General features: G+C 41.6%; 1 protein-coding gene across 4 annotated transcripts in view; it reads right to left on the reverse strand.

The window, feature by feature from the left end:
* Positions 1-5,275: 5,275 nt before the first annotated feature.
* The window catches only part of LOC308489126 (IQCJ-SCHIP1 readthrough transcript protein), a 677,105-nt gene continuing 662,368 nt past the window's right edge, over positions 5,276-20,012 (reverse strand). For all 4 annotated transcript variants that reach the window (XM_081029800.1, XM_081029801.1, XM_081029802.1 and 1 more), the window contains 5 exons: positions 14,722-14,839; positions 13,593-13,790; positions 12,546-12,669; positions 10,306-10,399; positions 5,276-5,911 (listed from right to left, as the gene is read on the reverse strand). In XM_081029800.1, coding sequence (XP_080885926.1) covers positions 5,860-5,911; positions 10,306-10,399; positions 12,546-12,669; positions 13,593-13,790; positions 14,722-14,839 — 586 coding nt within the window. In that variant the 3' untranslated portion in view covers positions 5,276-5,859. The remainder of the gene's footprint in view (positions 5,912-10,305; positions 10,400-12,545; positions 12,670-13,592; positions 13,791-14,721; positions 14,840-20,012) is intronic.

Raw genomic sequence — 20,012 nt, forward strand, 5'->3', positions numbered from 1 at the left:
GTTCAGCTTCAGCTTCAGGTGTACAGTGCAGTGATCAGGCATCTACATCTTCCCTGAGGGGGTCTCCCTAATGGGACAAATGTCCATCGGATACCCTACAAAATCTTTACATTATTGATAACATTCCCCAAACTGACTTTCGTATCCCTGTGGCAATCTTGTGGTTACCAATTGTGCTTTCTAATCCCCTCACCTCACCGCTTATACCCACCCCGCTCCTATCTAGCAACCTTGTTTTTCCTCTATGTCTCTGAGACTGTTTCTGATTAGGTCATTCATTTATTCTTTTTTTTTATTGTTAGTTTTAGGTGCACAAGACAAAGTAATACTTAGACATTTATCATTTATATCCCTCACACTGTGTGGCTCCCCCTCCCCCCATCCACTATCCCTCTGACATCGCACAGAGCCATTACATTTTCACTGTCTCTATTCCTAATACTGTACTCTGCTTCTTGTAAGTATATACATACATATATATACATACATAAATATATATAAATTGTAGTTGACATTGATTATTGTTCAGCTTCAGCTTCAGGTGTACATTGAAGTGATCAGGCATTACATCATCCCTGAGGTGGTCTCCCAAATGAGAGGTGTCCATCAGATACCCTACAAAATCTTTACAACATTATTGATTACGTTCCCCAAATTAATGTTCAAAACCCCGTGGCCATCTTGTGGTTACTGTTTTCTAATCCCCTCACCTTCCCCTTTATCCCCACCCCCATGTGCATCTAGCAAGCCTCAGTTTTTCCTCTTTGTCTCCAAAACTGTTTCTGATTAGTTCATTCACTTATTCTTTTCTTTAGATTCCACATATAAGTGAGATCATATGGTATTTGTCTTTCTCTGTCTGACTTATTTCACTTAACGTAATGTTCTCTAGGTCCATCCATGTTGTTGCAAATGGTAAGATTTCTTCCTTATAGCTGCGTAATACTCCGTTGTATAAATGTACCACAGTGTCTTAATCCAGTCATCTACTGAGGCATTTCGGTTGTTTCCATGTCTTGGCTATTGTGTATAGTGCTGCAATAAACATTGGAGTGCATAAATTTTTTTGAATTAGAGTTTTGGATTTCTCCGGATAGATACCTAGGAGTGGAATTGCTGGATCATAAGCTGATTCCACTTTCAGTTTTTTGAGATACCTCCATAGTGTTTTCCATAGTGGCTGCACCAATCTGCAATCCCAACAACAGTGCACAAGCGTTCCCTTTTCTCTACATCCGCGCCAACACTTGTTGTTTGTTGATTTATTGATGATAGCCATTTTGACTGGGGTGAGGTGGTATCTCATTGTGCTTTTTATTTGAATTGCTCTGATGGTTAGTGAGGTTGAGCATTTCTTCATATGTCTGTTTGCCATCTGTATGTCCTTTTTAGAAAAATGTCTCCTCACGTCCTCTGCCCATTTTTTAATTGGGTTGTTTGGTTTTTTGGAGTTTTTTTTTTTTTTTAATAAAGTTTGGATATTAACCCTTTATTGGATATATCACTGGCAAATATGTTCTCCCATTCAGTAGGATCCCTTTTTGTTTTATTGATGTTTCCTTTGCTGTGAAAAAACTTCTTAGTTTGATGTAATCCCACATGTTTATTTTTTTCTCTGACTTCCCTTGCCCTGAGGGAACATATCAGTAAAAATCTAACTCTGACACCCATATTCTTTAAAGATGAAAATGAATTTGTGTTTGTCAGACAAGGGGGGTTGGTCCAATTTTGCTGCAAGGAATAGAACTTCTCTGCAACGGCTTCATCGGGTCTTCCATACCTTAATTAGCTCTCTGTACTCTCAAGTACCTAAACCTAATAACAAGTAATGGTTAAAGAAAAAATGAGGTTATCACACAATAAAAGCACAAGTAGATGTAAGTACAAACATTTATTACATCACTCTCTTTAGTGGCAGAAATCTGGAAAGAGTCTTAATGTCCATCATTAAAGGGAATGGCTGAATAACGTATGTTCCATCATACTGGGGATGACTATAACTGTTAAAAAGAATGACTTAGATCTGTGTACTGACCTGCAAGGATATCCATGGATAAATCAGGTTGCAAAGCACTGTGTTTTATGTGATCCCACGTTTGTATAAACACATCGAAACACAAAACCTGTATGTGTGTGTATCTGTATTAGCATGGAGAAAGGTGTATAAAAATACATTCCTAATTTTAACATCAATATTTAAAGGAGGGAAGGGACTTGAAGATTGAAGTTAGTAACTTTCCCTTAAGCATGCTTTGTAAATTAATGATTAATAAACAAGAAAAGGCTCACAAGGATGTGTTAAATATCAGAAACTGGTAAAATACAGAATTCTTCTTCTACCTAAATCCTGATCATTTAACTTCTTTTTTCAACAATTATCAATTGAGGATCTAATGGGTGCCAGGTGCTTTCATGGCCATTATTTTATTCAATCTTTAAAATAAGTCCAAGAGGACTTATTTACAGGTGAATAAAATAAGACAAAAATAGACCTTTAGTAACTTGCTCAAGGTCAAATCACTAGGAAGATGGTAGAGTCAGCCTGTGTGTCCAGCCCCTTTCGGCCCGAGCCCGTGTGCTCTTGCTTACATCTCACTCTCTTAAAATCCAGAAGAGAGGTGGCTCTATTTTTCAGTTCAGGTAGTCTAGCATTCTAACTCAGCCTGGTTAAGTGTCCCAGTTTAAGTATGGAAGGGTGATCTAGTGCGGATGACAATCCTGTTATGAATAATCCCACTCATTGACGAACAACATAAGCAATAGGACTGGAAAGAATCCCCTTGAAGGTGAGTCAGTGGTGACATCTCAGACACCAGGGGCAGAGAGTGTGAAAGGGACATCAGATGCCGAGTGTGATCTCCTTTGAGAATCTCTAGATGGTGAGTAGACCTGCTCTGCTTTTAGCTGGCTTTGACCCTGGAGGTGTTTCTCAGTTTCTTCTATATGGGCTCTTTCTTTAGTTATGATGATGGGCTTCAAACGACTGGAGAGTTTAGAGGCCATGGATTTCTTCAGAACATATTCCTAGCCAGAGAGACTGCATTGCTTAAGACAGAGAAAACTCATTTCTAAATTTATATTGAAATTGGTAATTCTGGCAAGGATTTAGTAAATAAGATAGTCGTTCTTGGTCGGCTGAGTTTTACCCTCAGGACTCCAGGGCCTAGATGTCCCCGATGGAGGTTAAGATCATATGAACGCTCTTACTTGGGCACAGGCATTTTTTTGTAGCACTCTTCCTAAGTCGGCTCTCCCCAAAAGTTCCAAATCAATAGGAATATGTTTCAATTAGAAAAAAACTAGATACTAAAGAAATGGTTAAAGAAAAGCTAAAAAGGAAGAAAGTTTATCGCAGTGGTTCTCCACATTACCATGTTTTCCCGAAAATAAGACCTAGTTGGACCATCAGCTGTAATGCGCCTTTTGGAGCAAAAATTTATGTAAGACACGATCTTATTTTACTATAACTTAAGATCGGGTCTTATAACATGTAAGACCCCGTCTTATGTTAATTTTTGCTTCAAAACACGCATTAGAGTTCATGGCCCGACTAGGGCTTATTTTCAGGGAAACAGGGTAGTATTACTTAGGGACCTTTAAAAAATTGTACTGCCCAGGCAACACCCTGGACCAATTAAATCAGTATCTATGGGGATGGGACCCAGGACCCAGTGGTTGTCAGTTCCCCAGGTGAGTCCATTGTGCAGCTAAAGATGAGACCCACTGCTTACTGACCAGTCCTCTCACCCAGCTTAAGTAGCACAGGGCCAGCAGCTGTGCCTGGATTCTTAGGACTGGGATGAACGCCGAGGTGACCGACAGCTGGTGCAGGGCTTCAGGGCTCAGTCAGAGACCTCCGGGCACAGAATACTTTGGGCCCCACCTGCTAGCTCAGTGGTGAGCAACCTCTCCTGCTCAATAGCCACCTCACAAACGTGGAAATACATTTACGAGCTGCTTTATTTTTCTATTGTAAATGAAAATAACTTGATTGAGGCATAAAAAATTAGTGTTACAAATTAAGATTATAGAAAACTATGAAAAATGGCAACTGTTAATTACTTCAAATATCTAGCTGGGTATTTTTAAGAAAGGAAAATGTAGACAGTTGTCTAAACTCCTATCTTCAGATTACATCATGGACCTTGCCTTGAAACCAGGTGGTCTATGGGTGGTTCTGGAATGTTCATTGCTCATCTGTGCTTTAGCTTATGGTTCTCTAATACCTGCATAGACATTAGCTACTTAATTTTCTGAAGCTCTCTATTTATTGGGAAATAACCTGTAATCTTTAGACTTGCCAATTCTTTAGACTTGACATTTTTCTTCATGGAGTGGTTAATGGAGTGGTTAAAATGAGAAAAACGCAACAACTGGCCTTCAGAAAAGCATAAATGCAAGGATGATGTGTTCATGTGGCAAATTTGGTTAATGGAGTTTGATGCAGTAATAAGCGCTAACAAGACCAGCAGCTATGAAGTGGTACAGTGCTGAAATTCCAGGTTGATAACTCTGAACAACAACACAAGTGCTATTTCTGATGTTGTGGGTGTTGTCTTCTTTGGATCACCTACACACCACACACAGACACACACACACACAGACACACACACACCCTCATTCACATACACATTCACTCACACACCTTCACTCATTCATACACTCATACACGTACACACACACACTCTGGGGACAGAGCCCCAGAGAGCAGTTTCCAGGCTCTCAGCCTCACGTGGAAAGGTGCTGGCTCGGGTAGTAGATGGCCATTAGCTGTGACTAGTTGGCCATCAGCTGTCACCAGTTGGCCATTAGCCACTGATATAACTGCGGTGGCTGAGCTAGCAAGCATAGACTGCAGTTAGCAAGGCGGATTGCAGCTAGCAAGTGAGGGTGGTTGGCAGAGAAGTGGACAGCAGATTGCGGATCATGTGGCTCCTGCTTCCTGTATCTCCAATCCAGCTGCCAGCAAGAATATAGTGGTATGACCCCCTATCCATGGCTCCATGGGTGTTCCTTTTTGGCCTCACCATATTCTTGTGCAGGGAGCGGGAGCTGAGACCCAGCATGACACCCTGCATGACACACACACACACACACACACACACACACACCCCTTCCCCATCTTCCTGGCAACTCGCTGCATTGTTTATCCTCAGGAACACTTGGTTTTTTCACTGATAAAAGCTTCCTGGTGGGGAATTTAATTGAGGAAGAGTGAAAAAGGAAGAAATATAGCCAGTGTCGGGCTTGCTAGTGAGCAAAAAGACAGATCATATGAAACAAAGTTTTAATTTTTATTTTACATATTTATACATAAAACTTTCAAGGAACCCTCTGAATCCAACAGAATGTTAATAGCACATCTAAAAATGAACTTCAGGTAGTCAACATTCACAAAATGTTGAAAACTGATTAAAATATACATAGTACGGAGATCTACAATTTCACTACGAGGCAGGCATGTATTTTCTGACTTGTATAGCACCGTCATTTACAGTTCATCTTTAAAACTACAGTGAAGAATGAAAGGAGTCAATGGTAAAATACTGCTCCAACTTAACATCTCTAAATGAATAAAAACAAAGTCGAAACTACCCTCTTTTGTTAACCATGATTTGTGATGGTGTAAGTACTGTACATTTTTTGTAACAATATTTTATTAAAATGCCTGATATTTAGTGGCACAGTAAAAAAATTAAAATAAATTAAGAAGCAAAGGCCAATCACTGGACGTTAAGCTTCAGACATTACCAATGACTAACACTGATGTTTGTTTGTGCGCCACCTTTCGCGACAGCATTTTTACAACCACAGAAGCAAAAAAAAGTCTAGCTTGTCCTCTGGTTGGATGGCTTCTTTTCACTTTGCAGGCATTTTCTCTGCCATGTGCTTCTGTTGACTTTCGGCATGTCTGTCAAATTAATAATACAATCGTTTAGTGCTAAGCAGAAAGATCCAAGCTGCTTTCCCATCAACAGCTAAAACATCCTCCAAATGGAGGTTCCGAATTACTCACAGCGAAATCCAAAAAACCAAGAAAACAGTTCTTCATTCAAATGGATTTGTCCTCTTCAATTTTAATATTTTATGCATGATTCCTTTTATTTAATAAATCACTGGATTAACCTAAGACTGGTAGATGTCACCACCTTTGAGAAAAGTGCTGTGTTTAAAAATGAAAAGAGGTATGTCACTGGGATCATTTATTCCACAAATGTGCCATCTAAGTGTGCCTTTACTATGTGCCTTCTAAGTGGCAGGCACTGCTCCTGGTTTGGGGGTTTGGTGGTGAGCAGACAACGAGGTCTTTGTTCTCATGGAGTATATATTTCAAAGGAGAGAGATGAGAAAGGAACAAATAGCAAACAAGGAGAGAGAGCCCATAGAAAGGAAGTGCTAATCAAGACCAGGTGGTATGACAGAAAGTAACGTTGTGACTGCTTTATCTAAACGTGCGCGTGCACACACACACAGATGCAAATTTAAGTGTTAGCAATGCTCCTGACAGAAATCTGAATCCAGTTCCATTCTCACAAAAGCTAATGTGGGAGGTAGAAAGGCTAAAGGGTGTCAAACATGTGATGGAAGGAGATTTAACCCTGGGTGATGAACACACAAAGCAATATACAGATGATGTATTACAGACTTGTACACTTGAAACCTATATAATTTTATTAACCAATGTCACCCCAATAAATTTAATAATAAAAAAAAGCTAATGTCTTCCTGGCAAATGGTAGCCCTTTGTGGATGTAAAGATTTTTCATGCTTGCATACTTTTTCCCCTTCAATTAATCCTAAGGGCGTGATCACGGTAGTGAGGTAGGGGGTTGGGTGGGATGAGCCTTATTCATCGAGTCTTACTGTGGCCTGTGAGCCCCAAGTGGCCAAGCCAGCACCTGGCTGGTGGGAAAAATGGCCAAGCTGCTTACCTCACTTGAATAGGCACTAATTAAATGTCTTCTCAGGGAATGGTGGGATCTGAAGTTTGCAAAAGACAAATGTTTTGGAGGATTTTAGGAAATTATAAATTTGGGAGGAGAAAACTATCTAAGGGTGTGGTTTCCAGCTGTACTCAAAGGATCGGGGCAGTTTTTGGTGCTGTTCTGATCTGGGTCATCAATGAGGTCAAGTTTAACTCATTGGTTGTGTGCAGAATGTCTCCTCTCTTTGGAACAGGGAAGGCAAATCACAAATACTTTCAGAAATAGGGAAGTAACAGCAGTGTCATTGCCACAGTCAGCGGCCCACAATTAATTGACGATATTCATTTAACAATAAAGGAACTCAAGGAAAAGGTATCAGCCCTCTATTCCTAAAAAAACCCCAAAAAACCAAAAAACAAAACATGCCCTTTAGCAGACCCCCTTATGTCTCTGTTTATGTGTATAAAAGAACCTTGGTCATATTCATAAAGTAGCTCATAGGACTCACTAACAGATTCAACTCAAGAAATATTTTGATCTCCAATGAGTGAAGGTTCCACTGTAGCTAATTAAGTTATAAATCTTATGGCAGCTTTAAAATATGTATCTGTGTGTGCGTGTGTGTGTGTACACATGCACGTGTCTGCACACATACAGCATGGGTTTTTTTCTGAGAGAGAAGGAAAGAACAGACAGGAAAAAGGTTTGGAAAACATTGAATATTGGGTATTATTTTCAGATGTACATACCGTGTTTCCCCAAAAATAAGACCTACCCGGACAATCAGCTCTAATGCGTCTTTTGGAGCAAAAATTAATATAAGACCTGGTCTTATGTTATAGTATAGTATAGTATAGTTTAGTATAGTACAGTACAGTATAATATAGTATAGTATAGTATAGTATAGTATAAGACCCGGTCTCGTATTATAGTAAAATAAGACTGGGTCTTATAGTAGTTTTTGCTCCAAAAGATGCATTAGAGCTGATTGTCCAGCTAGGTCTTATTTTCGGGGAAACAAGGTACAAGAATTTCAGTAAAATTTTGAAAGGAGGGAAAATAGTTTCAGTCCATAAAAAGTAAAAGGTTCTCACATCAACTATTTATATGAAAGTCCTTATCAGGACTTGTTTCACTCAAGGCCCACTAAGCAACAATCATTATTGAGGACCTACTATGTACCTGGAAGGCCCTGTCTTAGGCTCTGGGGACATAGCAATAAATGAAAATGGCGTTGTCTCTGCTCTCGGGGGTTTACTGTCAGGAAGGGACAGACAGCAGACCAACAAATATAACACAATATGACTGGACTCCATATGGGAGGGATGCCATGTTGCCAGGAACAAAAGAAAAGGGTCCTATCTGAGTTTTGGGGTGGGGGGAGTCAGGGAGCACTTCTCCAAAAAGGTGTCACCCAAACCAGTGGTCCTCCCTTGGCTGCACACTGAAATCATCTGGGGAGCTTTAAAAACTCCTAATACACATGACACTCCAGAGAATAATTAAATAGAATCTTTGGGGGTGAGACCCAGGCATCAACAGTTTATAAAGCTCCCCGGGTGGTTCCACTGTGCAGCCAAATCTGAGAACCACTGATCTGAACTGCCCTCTGGAATGGTAGGAGCTAGACAGGGAAAGGAAAGAGGTGAACAGGATTCTAGCAGTTTCTCCAGTCATGCTCTCAGCCCTCTAGCAGCTGGCTGCAAAACTCTGGGACTGTTACCTTGAGGAACTTTACGTATCCTCAGTTTCCCCCCGGAGCAAAGTAGTATTTTTGCAGCCAGGAATGGACATAGCAACTTCTCCCCACCTGCTCCAATTTAAAGGGTTCTTCCAACACTTTTAAATTAGTGACTCCTCTCCTATTAACCCGTGGGTCTGCCTGCCCTGTATCTCATGATCACACCACCTGCAAAGCATTAAAAAAATACACTACAAATCTAAGTATGTAATAGCTTAATCCTTTGAGAGAAGGGAGGAGCCTCTCAAAGTCCATGAGGAAGGCCAGTGCTGCTTTGAGGAGCCGAGAAAAGGTCTCTGCTGTCACAGAAAAGTCACAAAATTTACCTGAGTTTAAATACGTTTCAGAAGCTGTAGGTCCTGATTGTATAGTCCACTACTGATTTCCCATAATCCCAATACCTGTATGCACATTTTTTAGATTGACAAAAAGGGATATGTCTTATGGCGGTTGGTGTAGTGCATGAATGCATTTGTCGATGGCAATAATATTTGAGTGTTACTGTGATATTTTAGATGCAGGCAAATATGCTAAGAATTTTATGAGAAGGCTTCTGGTCTTTCTTTTTTTTTGTTAGGGGTGAGGCAATATAATATTCAAAGCATACAAAACACAGTGGTGCTCATAGGCCTTTAAAAAAAAAAAAGCCTAAACACAGTTTCTGTGGCATTTATTCTGCTACCAAAACTATCTTTATAACATTGCAGTTAGAAAAGTATTTTACACTGACAAGAGGTCCTGGGAGCATTTTCACTACATGTTTTTAAGCTTCCTTAGATGGTTCTGGGTCATGTGCTTAATTCCTTATGTTATTGTAACATGCAGGGTTCTTTCTTTCCTTGGGGAGCCTTCTACCCTCTGAATACCATTTCTAGGATTAATAATAACTGTTGCCTCCTGGTTTAAAGGCTTCGCATGAATTGTCTCAGAAAAGGTGTCACAGTAAATATGAGATAATAGGAATGCTTACAGTAGTGCATGTCTTTATAGGCTTACGGTGACAGGCTTTGCAACAGGGAGAACTACTAAGAAATGCATCGTTCTGACCAGCATTAGCCTAGTTTTCTTATCCCCTCGGGAAGGAAACATTCTTTACCTCTTTACAGAGAGGCACTTGGAACCAGGCCCAGCTAGAAACTCAAGTCCTGGAGTGTCCGCCTGGTGAGAACAATCTGGTGGCACTGATGCTATGGAAAGATGCCAGTGTCCTGCCTTCTGGGCCTGGCAGATGCGATCAGAGTCAGGTCACATAACAGCAAGTGCCATTTTGTGGCAGTTACCACGGGACTGCTCCTGTGCAGCAAACACGTCAGCGTGGAATGGCTTGGGGCCAACACCCTGGGGGCCCGTCCTTCAGGATCACGGCCTTGTAAGTGGCTAGGACTACTGACCTGGCTGGGTGGGCTGTAAGACATGCTAATGCCCTGACACTCCATCACAAGGAGAGGCTGGCTGTGGAAAAGCAATGCATTTAGAAAGCAGTTTGGGCTGCTTCCCGTCCACTTAAACAGCTGACACCAGCAGAGATTAGGTGAGTTACTCATGGAAGTTCTCTAGAGCTTGCCCATGCCCGAATTCTTAAACTTCAGACCATCCCAGGCTTCTTTCTTTCTTTGGAAAGGGCAAAGCATCACTGACCTGGTCAAGTCTTCGATGTCCACTAGCATGGCGTCCTGTTCCGTATGCAGCTCATCTCGGATAAGGAGCAGCTGGACCAGCTCTTCATTCAAGCCTGGGGTGAAGAGAGTGTTTAAAAATAGATAAGACTGCATCCAAGTCAGAAGGAGTAACTATGGACCATTATACATTACCACAGACACCTACATATATATATACATAGTTAAACATAATCGGAAAAGCTATTTTTGTTAAAATTTAGAATTCTCATACTAGCTTCTCAGAAGCTCAGGAGAAGCCGTCAATTTGAGAACATGACTCGTTTGTGCCATTACAGGAGTGTTGGAAGAAAAGGAGTACAAAGCATTTCTAAATACATTCACATCTAAGTGGGAAAAGAAATTGTTAACTATTAGGAAAATAGCCTGTTAGAAAAAGTGGGGTTTTGTTCCGAAGAAACGTGAGCAAAAAAGTCTGGGGATCGTTAGGTTTCCCACGGCTTCCCACAGCTCGTCTTCAGGCTGCTCCCGCCACGCTGACAGTGTAAGAGACTGTTAGCCTGAGAACTGCTATCTTAAGGTCAGGGTTAACGGCCCCTGGTTTGCCCCGCTGGAGAGCATGGTGCCTCAGGGGTGCAGTCTAGGGAAGGAGCAGTGTCACGTGCAGGTTATTCTAGGAAAAAGTATTCGCTAAACATACTGGAAAGCCAGGTGTGTAAGATCTGATCACAACCCCTGCAATCTCTGGGCAATGGGTGCCAAGACAAATATCCTTAGGATCTATACTGGGAATAAAATAGATGGAAACATTTTTAATCCTCCTGAAAACTGTGAACAAGCAAGCGGCTCTCTCTTGCTTTTTACCCCTCAGTTTAGCTAAGAATGAAAGCTTCTACGTCTGGACCCATGAAGGAAGTGGGTATTCTGCAAGGTCCTCCTTGGAAATGCTTTTCGAGAGCCTGACTTCAAATGATGCATCTGCCTGCCTTTAGTTCAGACTAGTTTCCAATGTTAAAAAGAGAGAAGAAAAAAAGAATCACACAAAGAGGTCTAAAAAACTTCATCTACTCCTGAAAAGGACGAGATACCAGTTTTAGTTTTTAAAAGTCAAGAAAGGTGTTTCAGTGGTAAAATATCACTTGAAAGAATAACACTCCTAGGAATTTATTCTCAACTAAAATTACAACGTAGGAGAATTAAGACAAAAATCCTGTGACGCTATCGTTTCTTAATTAAAATGTTAAACTCTGTCTCTTTGTTTTAAAACAATACTGACTGTATCAACTCAACCCTGAATATGTCCAAGTTTATTTTTTTCCGATGTGTCCTTCGGCTAGCTTTTTATACTAGTACCCAGTAGAATGCCTGCACAGTGCATGACATTTTTAACTTTTTATTATGGAAAATTTCAAACCGATACAAAACCAAAGAGAACAGTTTGAGAGCCCCCATGCCCCGTGCATCCAACTACCTTCAACAATGATCAACTCGTGGCCAAACGATTCATCCATCTCCCCTTCCCCTACTGGATTATTTTAAAGCAAATTCTAGACACCAACTAAATAGTTGGTTTGTTTGAGTGCATTTGGTTTGCATGTGTCTGAGGTGGTATCACCTGTAAGTCCATAAGATTGTATCAAATCATACATGGCAGAGGCCTTGAGGGTCCATCTGGCCTAACCACGCTGCCCACGTCAGCATGTTCTCTCTGTCATTCAGCCAATCAGCTCACATGATCGCCACTAACTCACCACCACTCTGCACACTTCAGTTATTCTGGGGGAAGAGGCCCACATTTTGTCATTCTGTAATTTTCCCATATTGACCACATATATTTTCACTACCTGGTGTACCACAAGATAAGTCGACTTTGATTTGATGACCTAAAATTGAATGTATATACAAGTAAAGTTGAGGGTATAATTGTATAACGAATGACTTGTAACTACTAAATTGTACTAGAAACAGATGTCGCAAGGCAAATACATGCTAGGTACTTGCTAGGAGCTGGTGATTTAAGATGAATAAAAAGGACCTATAACCTCTGTACACCTTGAACAACTCTTAAAAGTTCTGAATATTTCAAAGTAATAAAAAAAAAAATAAAGAGAGACAGGGAACCTTGAGATTCTCTTCCTTTCCTTGCAAGCACACAGGAGGAACCCAATAAAATGTGTACAAAGAAACTGAATCACAGGAAGTGGTACTATCCCATTATATTTTATATTTAATATCCCATTTTCAAGCACATCTCACACTTACTTTCTATCTGGGAATGGAGGTCGTTGACTATCACTTGTAGCTGCCCAATAGTCATGTCTCTCAGGTCTGTGGGCTTTAAACTTCTTTTCATCAAGCATTCACTTATATGAGGCATGTGTGGCAGCTGAAGGTACAGAGGAGAAGAAATGGAGGTAAGAAGAGAGCAGCAAGTACACTGAACATAAGACCCAGTTTTTTATTCCTAAAAGACCCACCCTCACTCACCCACTTCAATTCAAATCTGGGCTTAAAAGCTTTCCCAGTCTGACTTTCCCAATGAGAGGCATTACACACCACATTGTCTAAAACACCACTGGCCTCAGATACTACACTTCTCAAGTCAAAAGCTTTTGGACTGGTTCTTAACACATGCTGTGACAACCGTGAGTCAATTATTATTTCCACAAATGAATTACTGGGGAACTCAAGTAATATTAATGATCTGGATAAAATGAGTATCAGCTATTTATTAATGTATACCATGTTACAAGCATTCATTGTGCTGTGTGCTTTGAATACTCTGTTCACTGAATTCTCACTATTGTGCTCTGACATAGGTATTCTTATTATTCCCATTTCATAGATGAGAAAACTGAGACTTATGTAACTTGCTCAGAGCCCCACAGCAGGTCAGTGGCAGAGCTAGACTTAAAATCCAAAGTGCAGGGTTCTTATCCACTATGCTATACTGTCTTTGTTGAAACAGGACTATAGTAATAGTGAGTCTGATACAACCAATAGGTTCTTAAACTGAGGTTGCTTTAAAGGACTTTAAATATTCCCATGACAGCTAATATTGCCTGTAAGAAACATAGTAGACATGAATCAAGAGCAAAGTTTACTTTTGTGAAATCTGTCGCTTATGTATCTTACAGTGATACAACAGAAAGGAAAAAGAAACAAATTTAAATATTTCTCAATGACAGTACTTTTTATAAACTGCCTTGGAGAAACCCAAGTTTGCATAATTCTGGTAAAGGACTTAGGACAGCGTCAACCTTTTGCAGCCACCAAACACTCGCTTCCATTTCAGCATTTGCTGCTTACGAGATCAGCGACGGGAGACTTTTTCCTGTTCTGTTTTTCCACTTCTACTTGCATTTTGGCCATTGGTTTGGCCATGGCGAGGGCCATTTTGGCTTCGGCTTGTAATTTCTTTTGCCTTGTGAGGAAATCCATATCATCTATGGATTCAGATTCCTCTTCAGTAGTGTCTCTGTCAGAATAGGAAGAACTCTGTTTGCTCTGCGAAGGGAAAAAGAGGAGCCTTGAGCTTTCCATGCCATCTTGGGAGACGGGCTATCGCATTCCCTGAGCCCTCTTCGAGAGTTCCCTCCATCAACTCAGCTTGTCTCTGTACCAATCTCAAGTCACATTAATAAAGGGAGCCTATTTCCTCAGTGTCAATAATAGACTCTGATTGTAGTATGAAGAATAGCACAATAATAGGGAGAATATATTTATGACAAACTGGAGACTATTTTTTTTTCATTTTTAGTCTCAAAACTTTGCTGAAGTGACCAGACAAAGTAGAATATTTAACTCAGAGTTAAGGTGTTGTGTTGCTTTTTAGAGTGGATAGGATCTCTGGTATCCAATGACCAACACAGTTTCCTTGGTAAGAAAACATGAATGGTTAGGGAGAAAGCTGATAGATAGACCACACAGAGCGGAAAGAATTTTGGAAACAAGCACCCATGATCAGTAAGCCACCTTTTAGAATACGTGTGTAAGGAATGAGTAAGGAATGCAACACATTGTCTTGCTGGTTTCTCTGAGCAACACCTCTAGGCACTAGCCTTCCCACCTGCCCTGTCCCCCACCCCCGGCCTTTTAAAATGTGTCCTACTGCTATTCTGTGTTCATATTTCTACACCCAGTGGGGAAGGATTGGTATTTAGCATATTTTCCTTCAGAACTCTTTAGGGCACAGGTGATTTCTCTTGTGGTTTAATATAAAAGTAGTTGCTAACTTGAAGAGAGTTTATGTATCCTTGTTGTATCACGATTTTGATGTTTCAGTCACTGCCAAATTTTAGGGGCATGCCATGTTAAAAAATGCAGAGACTTTTCTCTTTTCAAACCGCTGCAATATTTGCTCACCAAGCAACAGAAAAGAAGCTGCATGAGCAGGAAAGCACGCACACGGGGCTTCAGTGGCAGTTTTGGGACTCACCATGGGCGACAAGGGGGTGTCCAGGCTGGTTTCGGTCTTGCTGTCGTCGGCATCGCTGTCTTTGTCACTGCCGCTGTCATTGACAAAGCATATCTGCAGGTTCATCCCGCTCTGCAGGCTGGGCAGAAGCAAACAGGTCACTGATTCCACTCAGGTACTGGTTATGTGCTGCACCCAATACTGCTAATCAAAAGTAGGTGGATGGGTTCTTCACATGGAGAAGTGAATGACCAACGCTACTCTTAACTCCTAAATGATAACTTCCACCAGAGAAAAATAATGATAACTTGGTAAATGATAAAATAATATATTTTACTAATACTGTATTAGTTTTTTCCACACTAATTTCACATGAAGTGAAAAATAATTTAAGGCTACAGATTACAGCACCCAGCACAATACCAAATATACAGTTGGTGCCCAATAAAAATGTGTCGAGTCATTGGGTTTACATTCCTGTCGATGATGATGAATGGGGTCCTCGGCCAAATAACGCTGCATGGTGTCATCTAGTATCCTCTCCCACAGCGACAATGCTAGAGCCAGCATCCCGGGGTCACAGCTCTCTTTAGACTCTTTCTCCCCGTCCCCCCACTCCCGCCACCAATAGACAGAATAGGGTCATCTGAAGGAAAATTTTATTGAAGGCAGTTGCCAAAAGCCAACCGAGGGAGCTCATTTATGTCATTAAGGAAAAAACACACGCCACAGGTCCACCCTAGAGAAACTTAGGGAAACCCCAAACCCCGTCGGAAAGGCACAACCTTCGAATACAGCGAGGTTCAACAGGCTGCCTCAGGCACACAGAGCCTCAGAGGTGGAGATTTCTTGGGAGCTCATCATGTTTGTGGCAAATCCTAAGGCTTCAAGAGTCACGTTGCTGGAAGTGTGTCGCCAAGGGTCACCTGGCTGTGTACTTGTTACACCCTAGGCCAGATGGCGGCTCCAATTCTTTGTCCTAACCTTCTTTTGAAGTTGAACACATTTCATGAATGTTTGGTGACGGAGAGTTTTTAAAGAAGTAATTTTCTTAAGCACCCCTAGTAGCGCCGGTAAGAGGAGAGAAAGAAAAGGCAAAAGGAGGCTTCTCAGCAGCATGGATCATGAGGAAGCTTATACTCCTCAGTCAGGTTTAGGACAGCAGACGCTGACTTGCTCACGCCTTAGTACTGTCACAGGGAGAATGCAAAGAGCTCCTCTGATAGTTGACATTTATAGTTGAGTTTTTTTATTTGCATAGCTAGGGATGCTCTGTACAAATTGCTCAGATGACACATACACAATGCTTCTTTGAAAATGACACAGAACGCAGAAAATCTACTGATTCAACACAGGCACCATCTTTGTTATGTGTATGTACTGCCACCTGTTGCTCACTTCTAGAATTACTGAAAGTCCCAGCTTATTTGCCCAGTAAGAAAAGGCAGCCTTTCCCTCAGTAGGCCCATTTCTGTTCCTTTCTGGTCATCCTGTGCAGGCATGAGAGCAGGGCCCAGGGCTGGGTGCAGAAGGCAACAGGTTCTGCTGCGATCAGCTCAGGGTGCTTGGAGTCCGTCGGACTCACTTCTTTGCCTAGGCATATTACTCTATGACCCTCAGTTTCCTCATCTGTAAAATGGGGCGAATAATTCAGTGTTTTGTACAAGGATGAAAAGGGTTAGCTCAGAGCTGGGCATAGAGCAGGTGTTCTGTACAGGTTCATTACCCTCCTTTCTCTACTTCCTGAAAGCCTAGACAAAGGGACACAGGATTTGTATAAAGGGACCTCTAAAGTCACATACTTGAATAGCTCACCTGGTCACAACAATTCCCTGAGGCACACTCAGGTTTCTGAGAAAGCGTCCTGGAGCTGTCTTTAACAGTTAGACAGCTTGGACTTTTATTGAGCTGGAATTTGTCTCCTTTTAACTTTCTTTCACTGGAATTGTTCTCCTGGAAAAATCTAGTAAGTTCAGGTTGCCCTTTGATCCCACACAAATTAAGTTTTAAAATTTATTATCTGTAGTTGTTAAAAAACAGTAACAACAACAACAAAAACACCCAACATCAACCCAATATTAATAAAACTCAAGATCTCTGGGTTGGAAGATAATGGGAAATAAAACTACAAATTAAAAAACAGACATATCTTAAAGGCATATTTTAAAATAAAAAGATATTTTAAATGAAACCTAATTTGAATCTAAGATTATGTAGCATTTTCTATTTATTGAAAAGAAGTATCTGGCCAATGGATACGCAGATGTAAAAATATAAAATAACCCATGATACCAATACAAAATAAGGTTTAAAACGTCCAAAGATAATATATTCTGAACAAAGTTTAGTCGTACGTTTTGTTGTTCTGCCCCAAAGCCGACTTTGTGTCCAGGCTCAGCTCAGACCTAAATCAACCATCCCGCAGAGCGTTTCTAATTCAGGAAAGGCAAAGGGAAAAAGGGTGTGTGGGAGGATTTAGTAGTCAGAGTGAGATGAAAAAAACACCTCAGGTAGAAATTCAGAAAATCGCCTTAGTACCACATTATCACCGTGGGAAACGGAACAGAGCTTCGTACAGGGTGAGACTTACAATTCCTTATAGCGGTAATCACCAAGAATGTTACTCTTAGGAAAAGGACATTATATGACATAACAGCTAAAGGTTCAGAGGGGATTTTTGTAAAGACATCTTAAAACAGACTCAGGTTTCAAAAAGGATTTGTTCGCCTTAAGCCTTTAAGCGGGTTTTAAGATGAAGGTAGCTTTGGGGAGACACAACCACAGATCTCAAACAGCGGCCTGGCTGTGGGGTGAACAGGGCCACCGGGTGCTGCCCGAGGCCTCTGTGACACAGGGTGAAGTTAAAGAACGCCTGTTCAGGCCCCTTCCTGCCCTGCAGCAGCCTGGCTGTCCTGAGGCTTACTCCTGCAAGCTGGAAGTCTCTGGCCTCTGTCACTCACACCGCAGTGCATACACAGTCTGGAAATCCAGGCTGCCGGGGGTCTAATGTGTTTGGATCTCTCAAGCGCAGTCTGAGGTGAAAACACAACATGATTCCTCATCATGTTAATTAGCAATATAATTTAAAGTCTCCAAGTCAAGGTTACTTGGTGTTTCAAATGGCATTTAGCAGAGAGTTGCCTCCAAAAGGCTGCTTGACATTTATCTGTCATGCCCGTGGATTTTAGTTCTGGTTCTCCCAGAAACCTCTTCTCCTTAGGCAGCAATGAAAACCCACACTGCTGGACTGAAACAACTACTTGACTTGGAGCTGATGGGTCCTGGAAAAACACACTTAAAATAAATAAAAGTTAAAAAAAAAAGAAGAAGAAAAGAAACCCCATACTTAAAAAAAAAAGAAAAAAAAAACCACACTGCTGCCCGGAGATACTGACAGGAAGTCCCGAGGGTCTAGAAAAAGGGTGTTCTGGATGGAGACTGCTCAGAAAAATGAAGAGATAAAGACTGCCTTCCGGACATCCCAGTGTGAACGGAAGTGGCTTTCTGAGTGACAGTGCCTGTTGGCCAGAAGTGGGAAGGCAAGAGTCGAGAGGCTGTTTGTTCAGCACCCACATCTGCTTGGCATTTACGCTGCGGAAGATTGTTAGAAACGCTTTGTGCTGACCTCCAACTACTGTTAATCAGGAGTATGACTAAAACATGCGCAGAACTGAGAGGATGGCAGGGATGAAAAGTTCTTAACTATCAAGAGGATATCTCAAAAACTTAGCCAAGTGGTAATGTGATGTGGTAGAAAGAAAAGACTTTACAAAATACAAGGACAGGACCAGTTGATTTCCTAAGGCAAACAATGTGATGGTCCCAAGGGTTGCTGTGACTTCTGGTGGTGCAGGAGCCACCGTGACTCGGCCTCTGTGCTTGGCCTTGGTGTGGTCACTGTAATTGGACTGCTGTGAGGCCAGCTCTGAACTCCAGAACTCTGGTGTTTTCTGATTTTAGAAATGGAAATCTCCCAGTACCAGCTTGGACCACCAGCATCTTCATATAAATGTTTAAAATTCTTTGGTTTTACCCCCTGCCTTACCCCGTAGTTAACTTCACTTGAAACAGTGCACTGAATTTGAGTTTAAAAGTATGTTCACTTACATTCTCTCCTTGGGCTGAACAACCACCTGTAGATTACAGGCAAGGTAATGGTTACCCAGAGAAGTCAAGTGAATTGGGCCAGAGCAGTGACAGCCTGATTCTAAAAATAGTCCCCATTCTTCCCCTCCTGGTATCTGCCCCCTCTGTAATAGGACTTTGCAGCTTCTTCCATCAAGATGTGGAGTCTATTTCCCTACCCCTGGGCGTCCGGGACCCCTCACTTGTCTTGGCCGACAGAATGCAGAAGTGCCTTTGTTCCAGTTCCAAGTCTCCTGTCAGGCAATCCTGCCACTCCGTAGGCTAGCCTGCTGGCAGATGAGTGACTCCATAGCACAGAGCTCAATCAGCAGTTGTCCCAACTGAAGCTGGGGACACATGACAGAGCTTAACCAAGAGCAGCACCGGGACCTCACCATCCTGTAGCTGACCTCAGGCACATGAGCAAGCCCACGTGAGCCCAGCTCTGATCAGCAGAATGGCTCATCCGCCCTATACGGGCTTCTAAGCAGAACTCAGAGCTTACCGTTGTCTGCCACTGATGTGGCTGGTTTTTGATGACGCATCAGCACTGTGGCAACAGATAATTGGTACAGTCACAAAGCAAGAGACGACAGGCTGGACCTCTGGGTTTGGAATCCAGGGGCTTTTCCCTGGAAGGTTCCCCCTGAACCTTAAGGTTGGATTTATTAGATCCTGCCTAATAAAGGCAATATAATTTTAAAGGGCAGATACCTCCTGCAGTTACTTATAATTTCAAGACAATTGTGTGGTTTCCTTAAGAAACACAGTGAGAAGGAGTGTCCCGTAGGCGTAGGGGTTTCAGACATGCCTTTACTCATTGTCTGTCCACAACCAGCGTGACTGTGAGAACCACGGGCCCTGCTGTGCCATTTGTTACTCAATATCCCCAACTAGTTTCTGAAAGGGCTGTTAAAATATATTCTTCCCATTTATTTTAATGGACCTTTGATGCATTATTCAAAGACTTTCTTTATAATGAATAATCAACCATATTTTTATACCATATCTTTGTCTGTTCCATGAGAATTTCAAAGGGGAAGGAACATAAAATGTGGGTTGTAATTACCCAAGGGTAGCTGTAAACACATTTCATTTTTCTAAGGATTTGTCGTGAAGAAAGAATGTGAGAACAACTGAGGTTTGGATAAGTTCTAGTGTGTGATCACGTGTGACGGTGTCTCTAT

Source organism: Rhinolophus hipposideros, assembly GCF_964194185.1.
Source record: "Rhinolophus hipposideros genome assembly, chromosome: 2".
NCBI classification, from domain to species: domain Eukaryota; kingdom Metazoa; phylum Chordata; class Mammalia; order Chiroptera; family Rhinolophidae; genus Rhinolophus; species Rhinolophus hipposideros.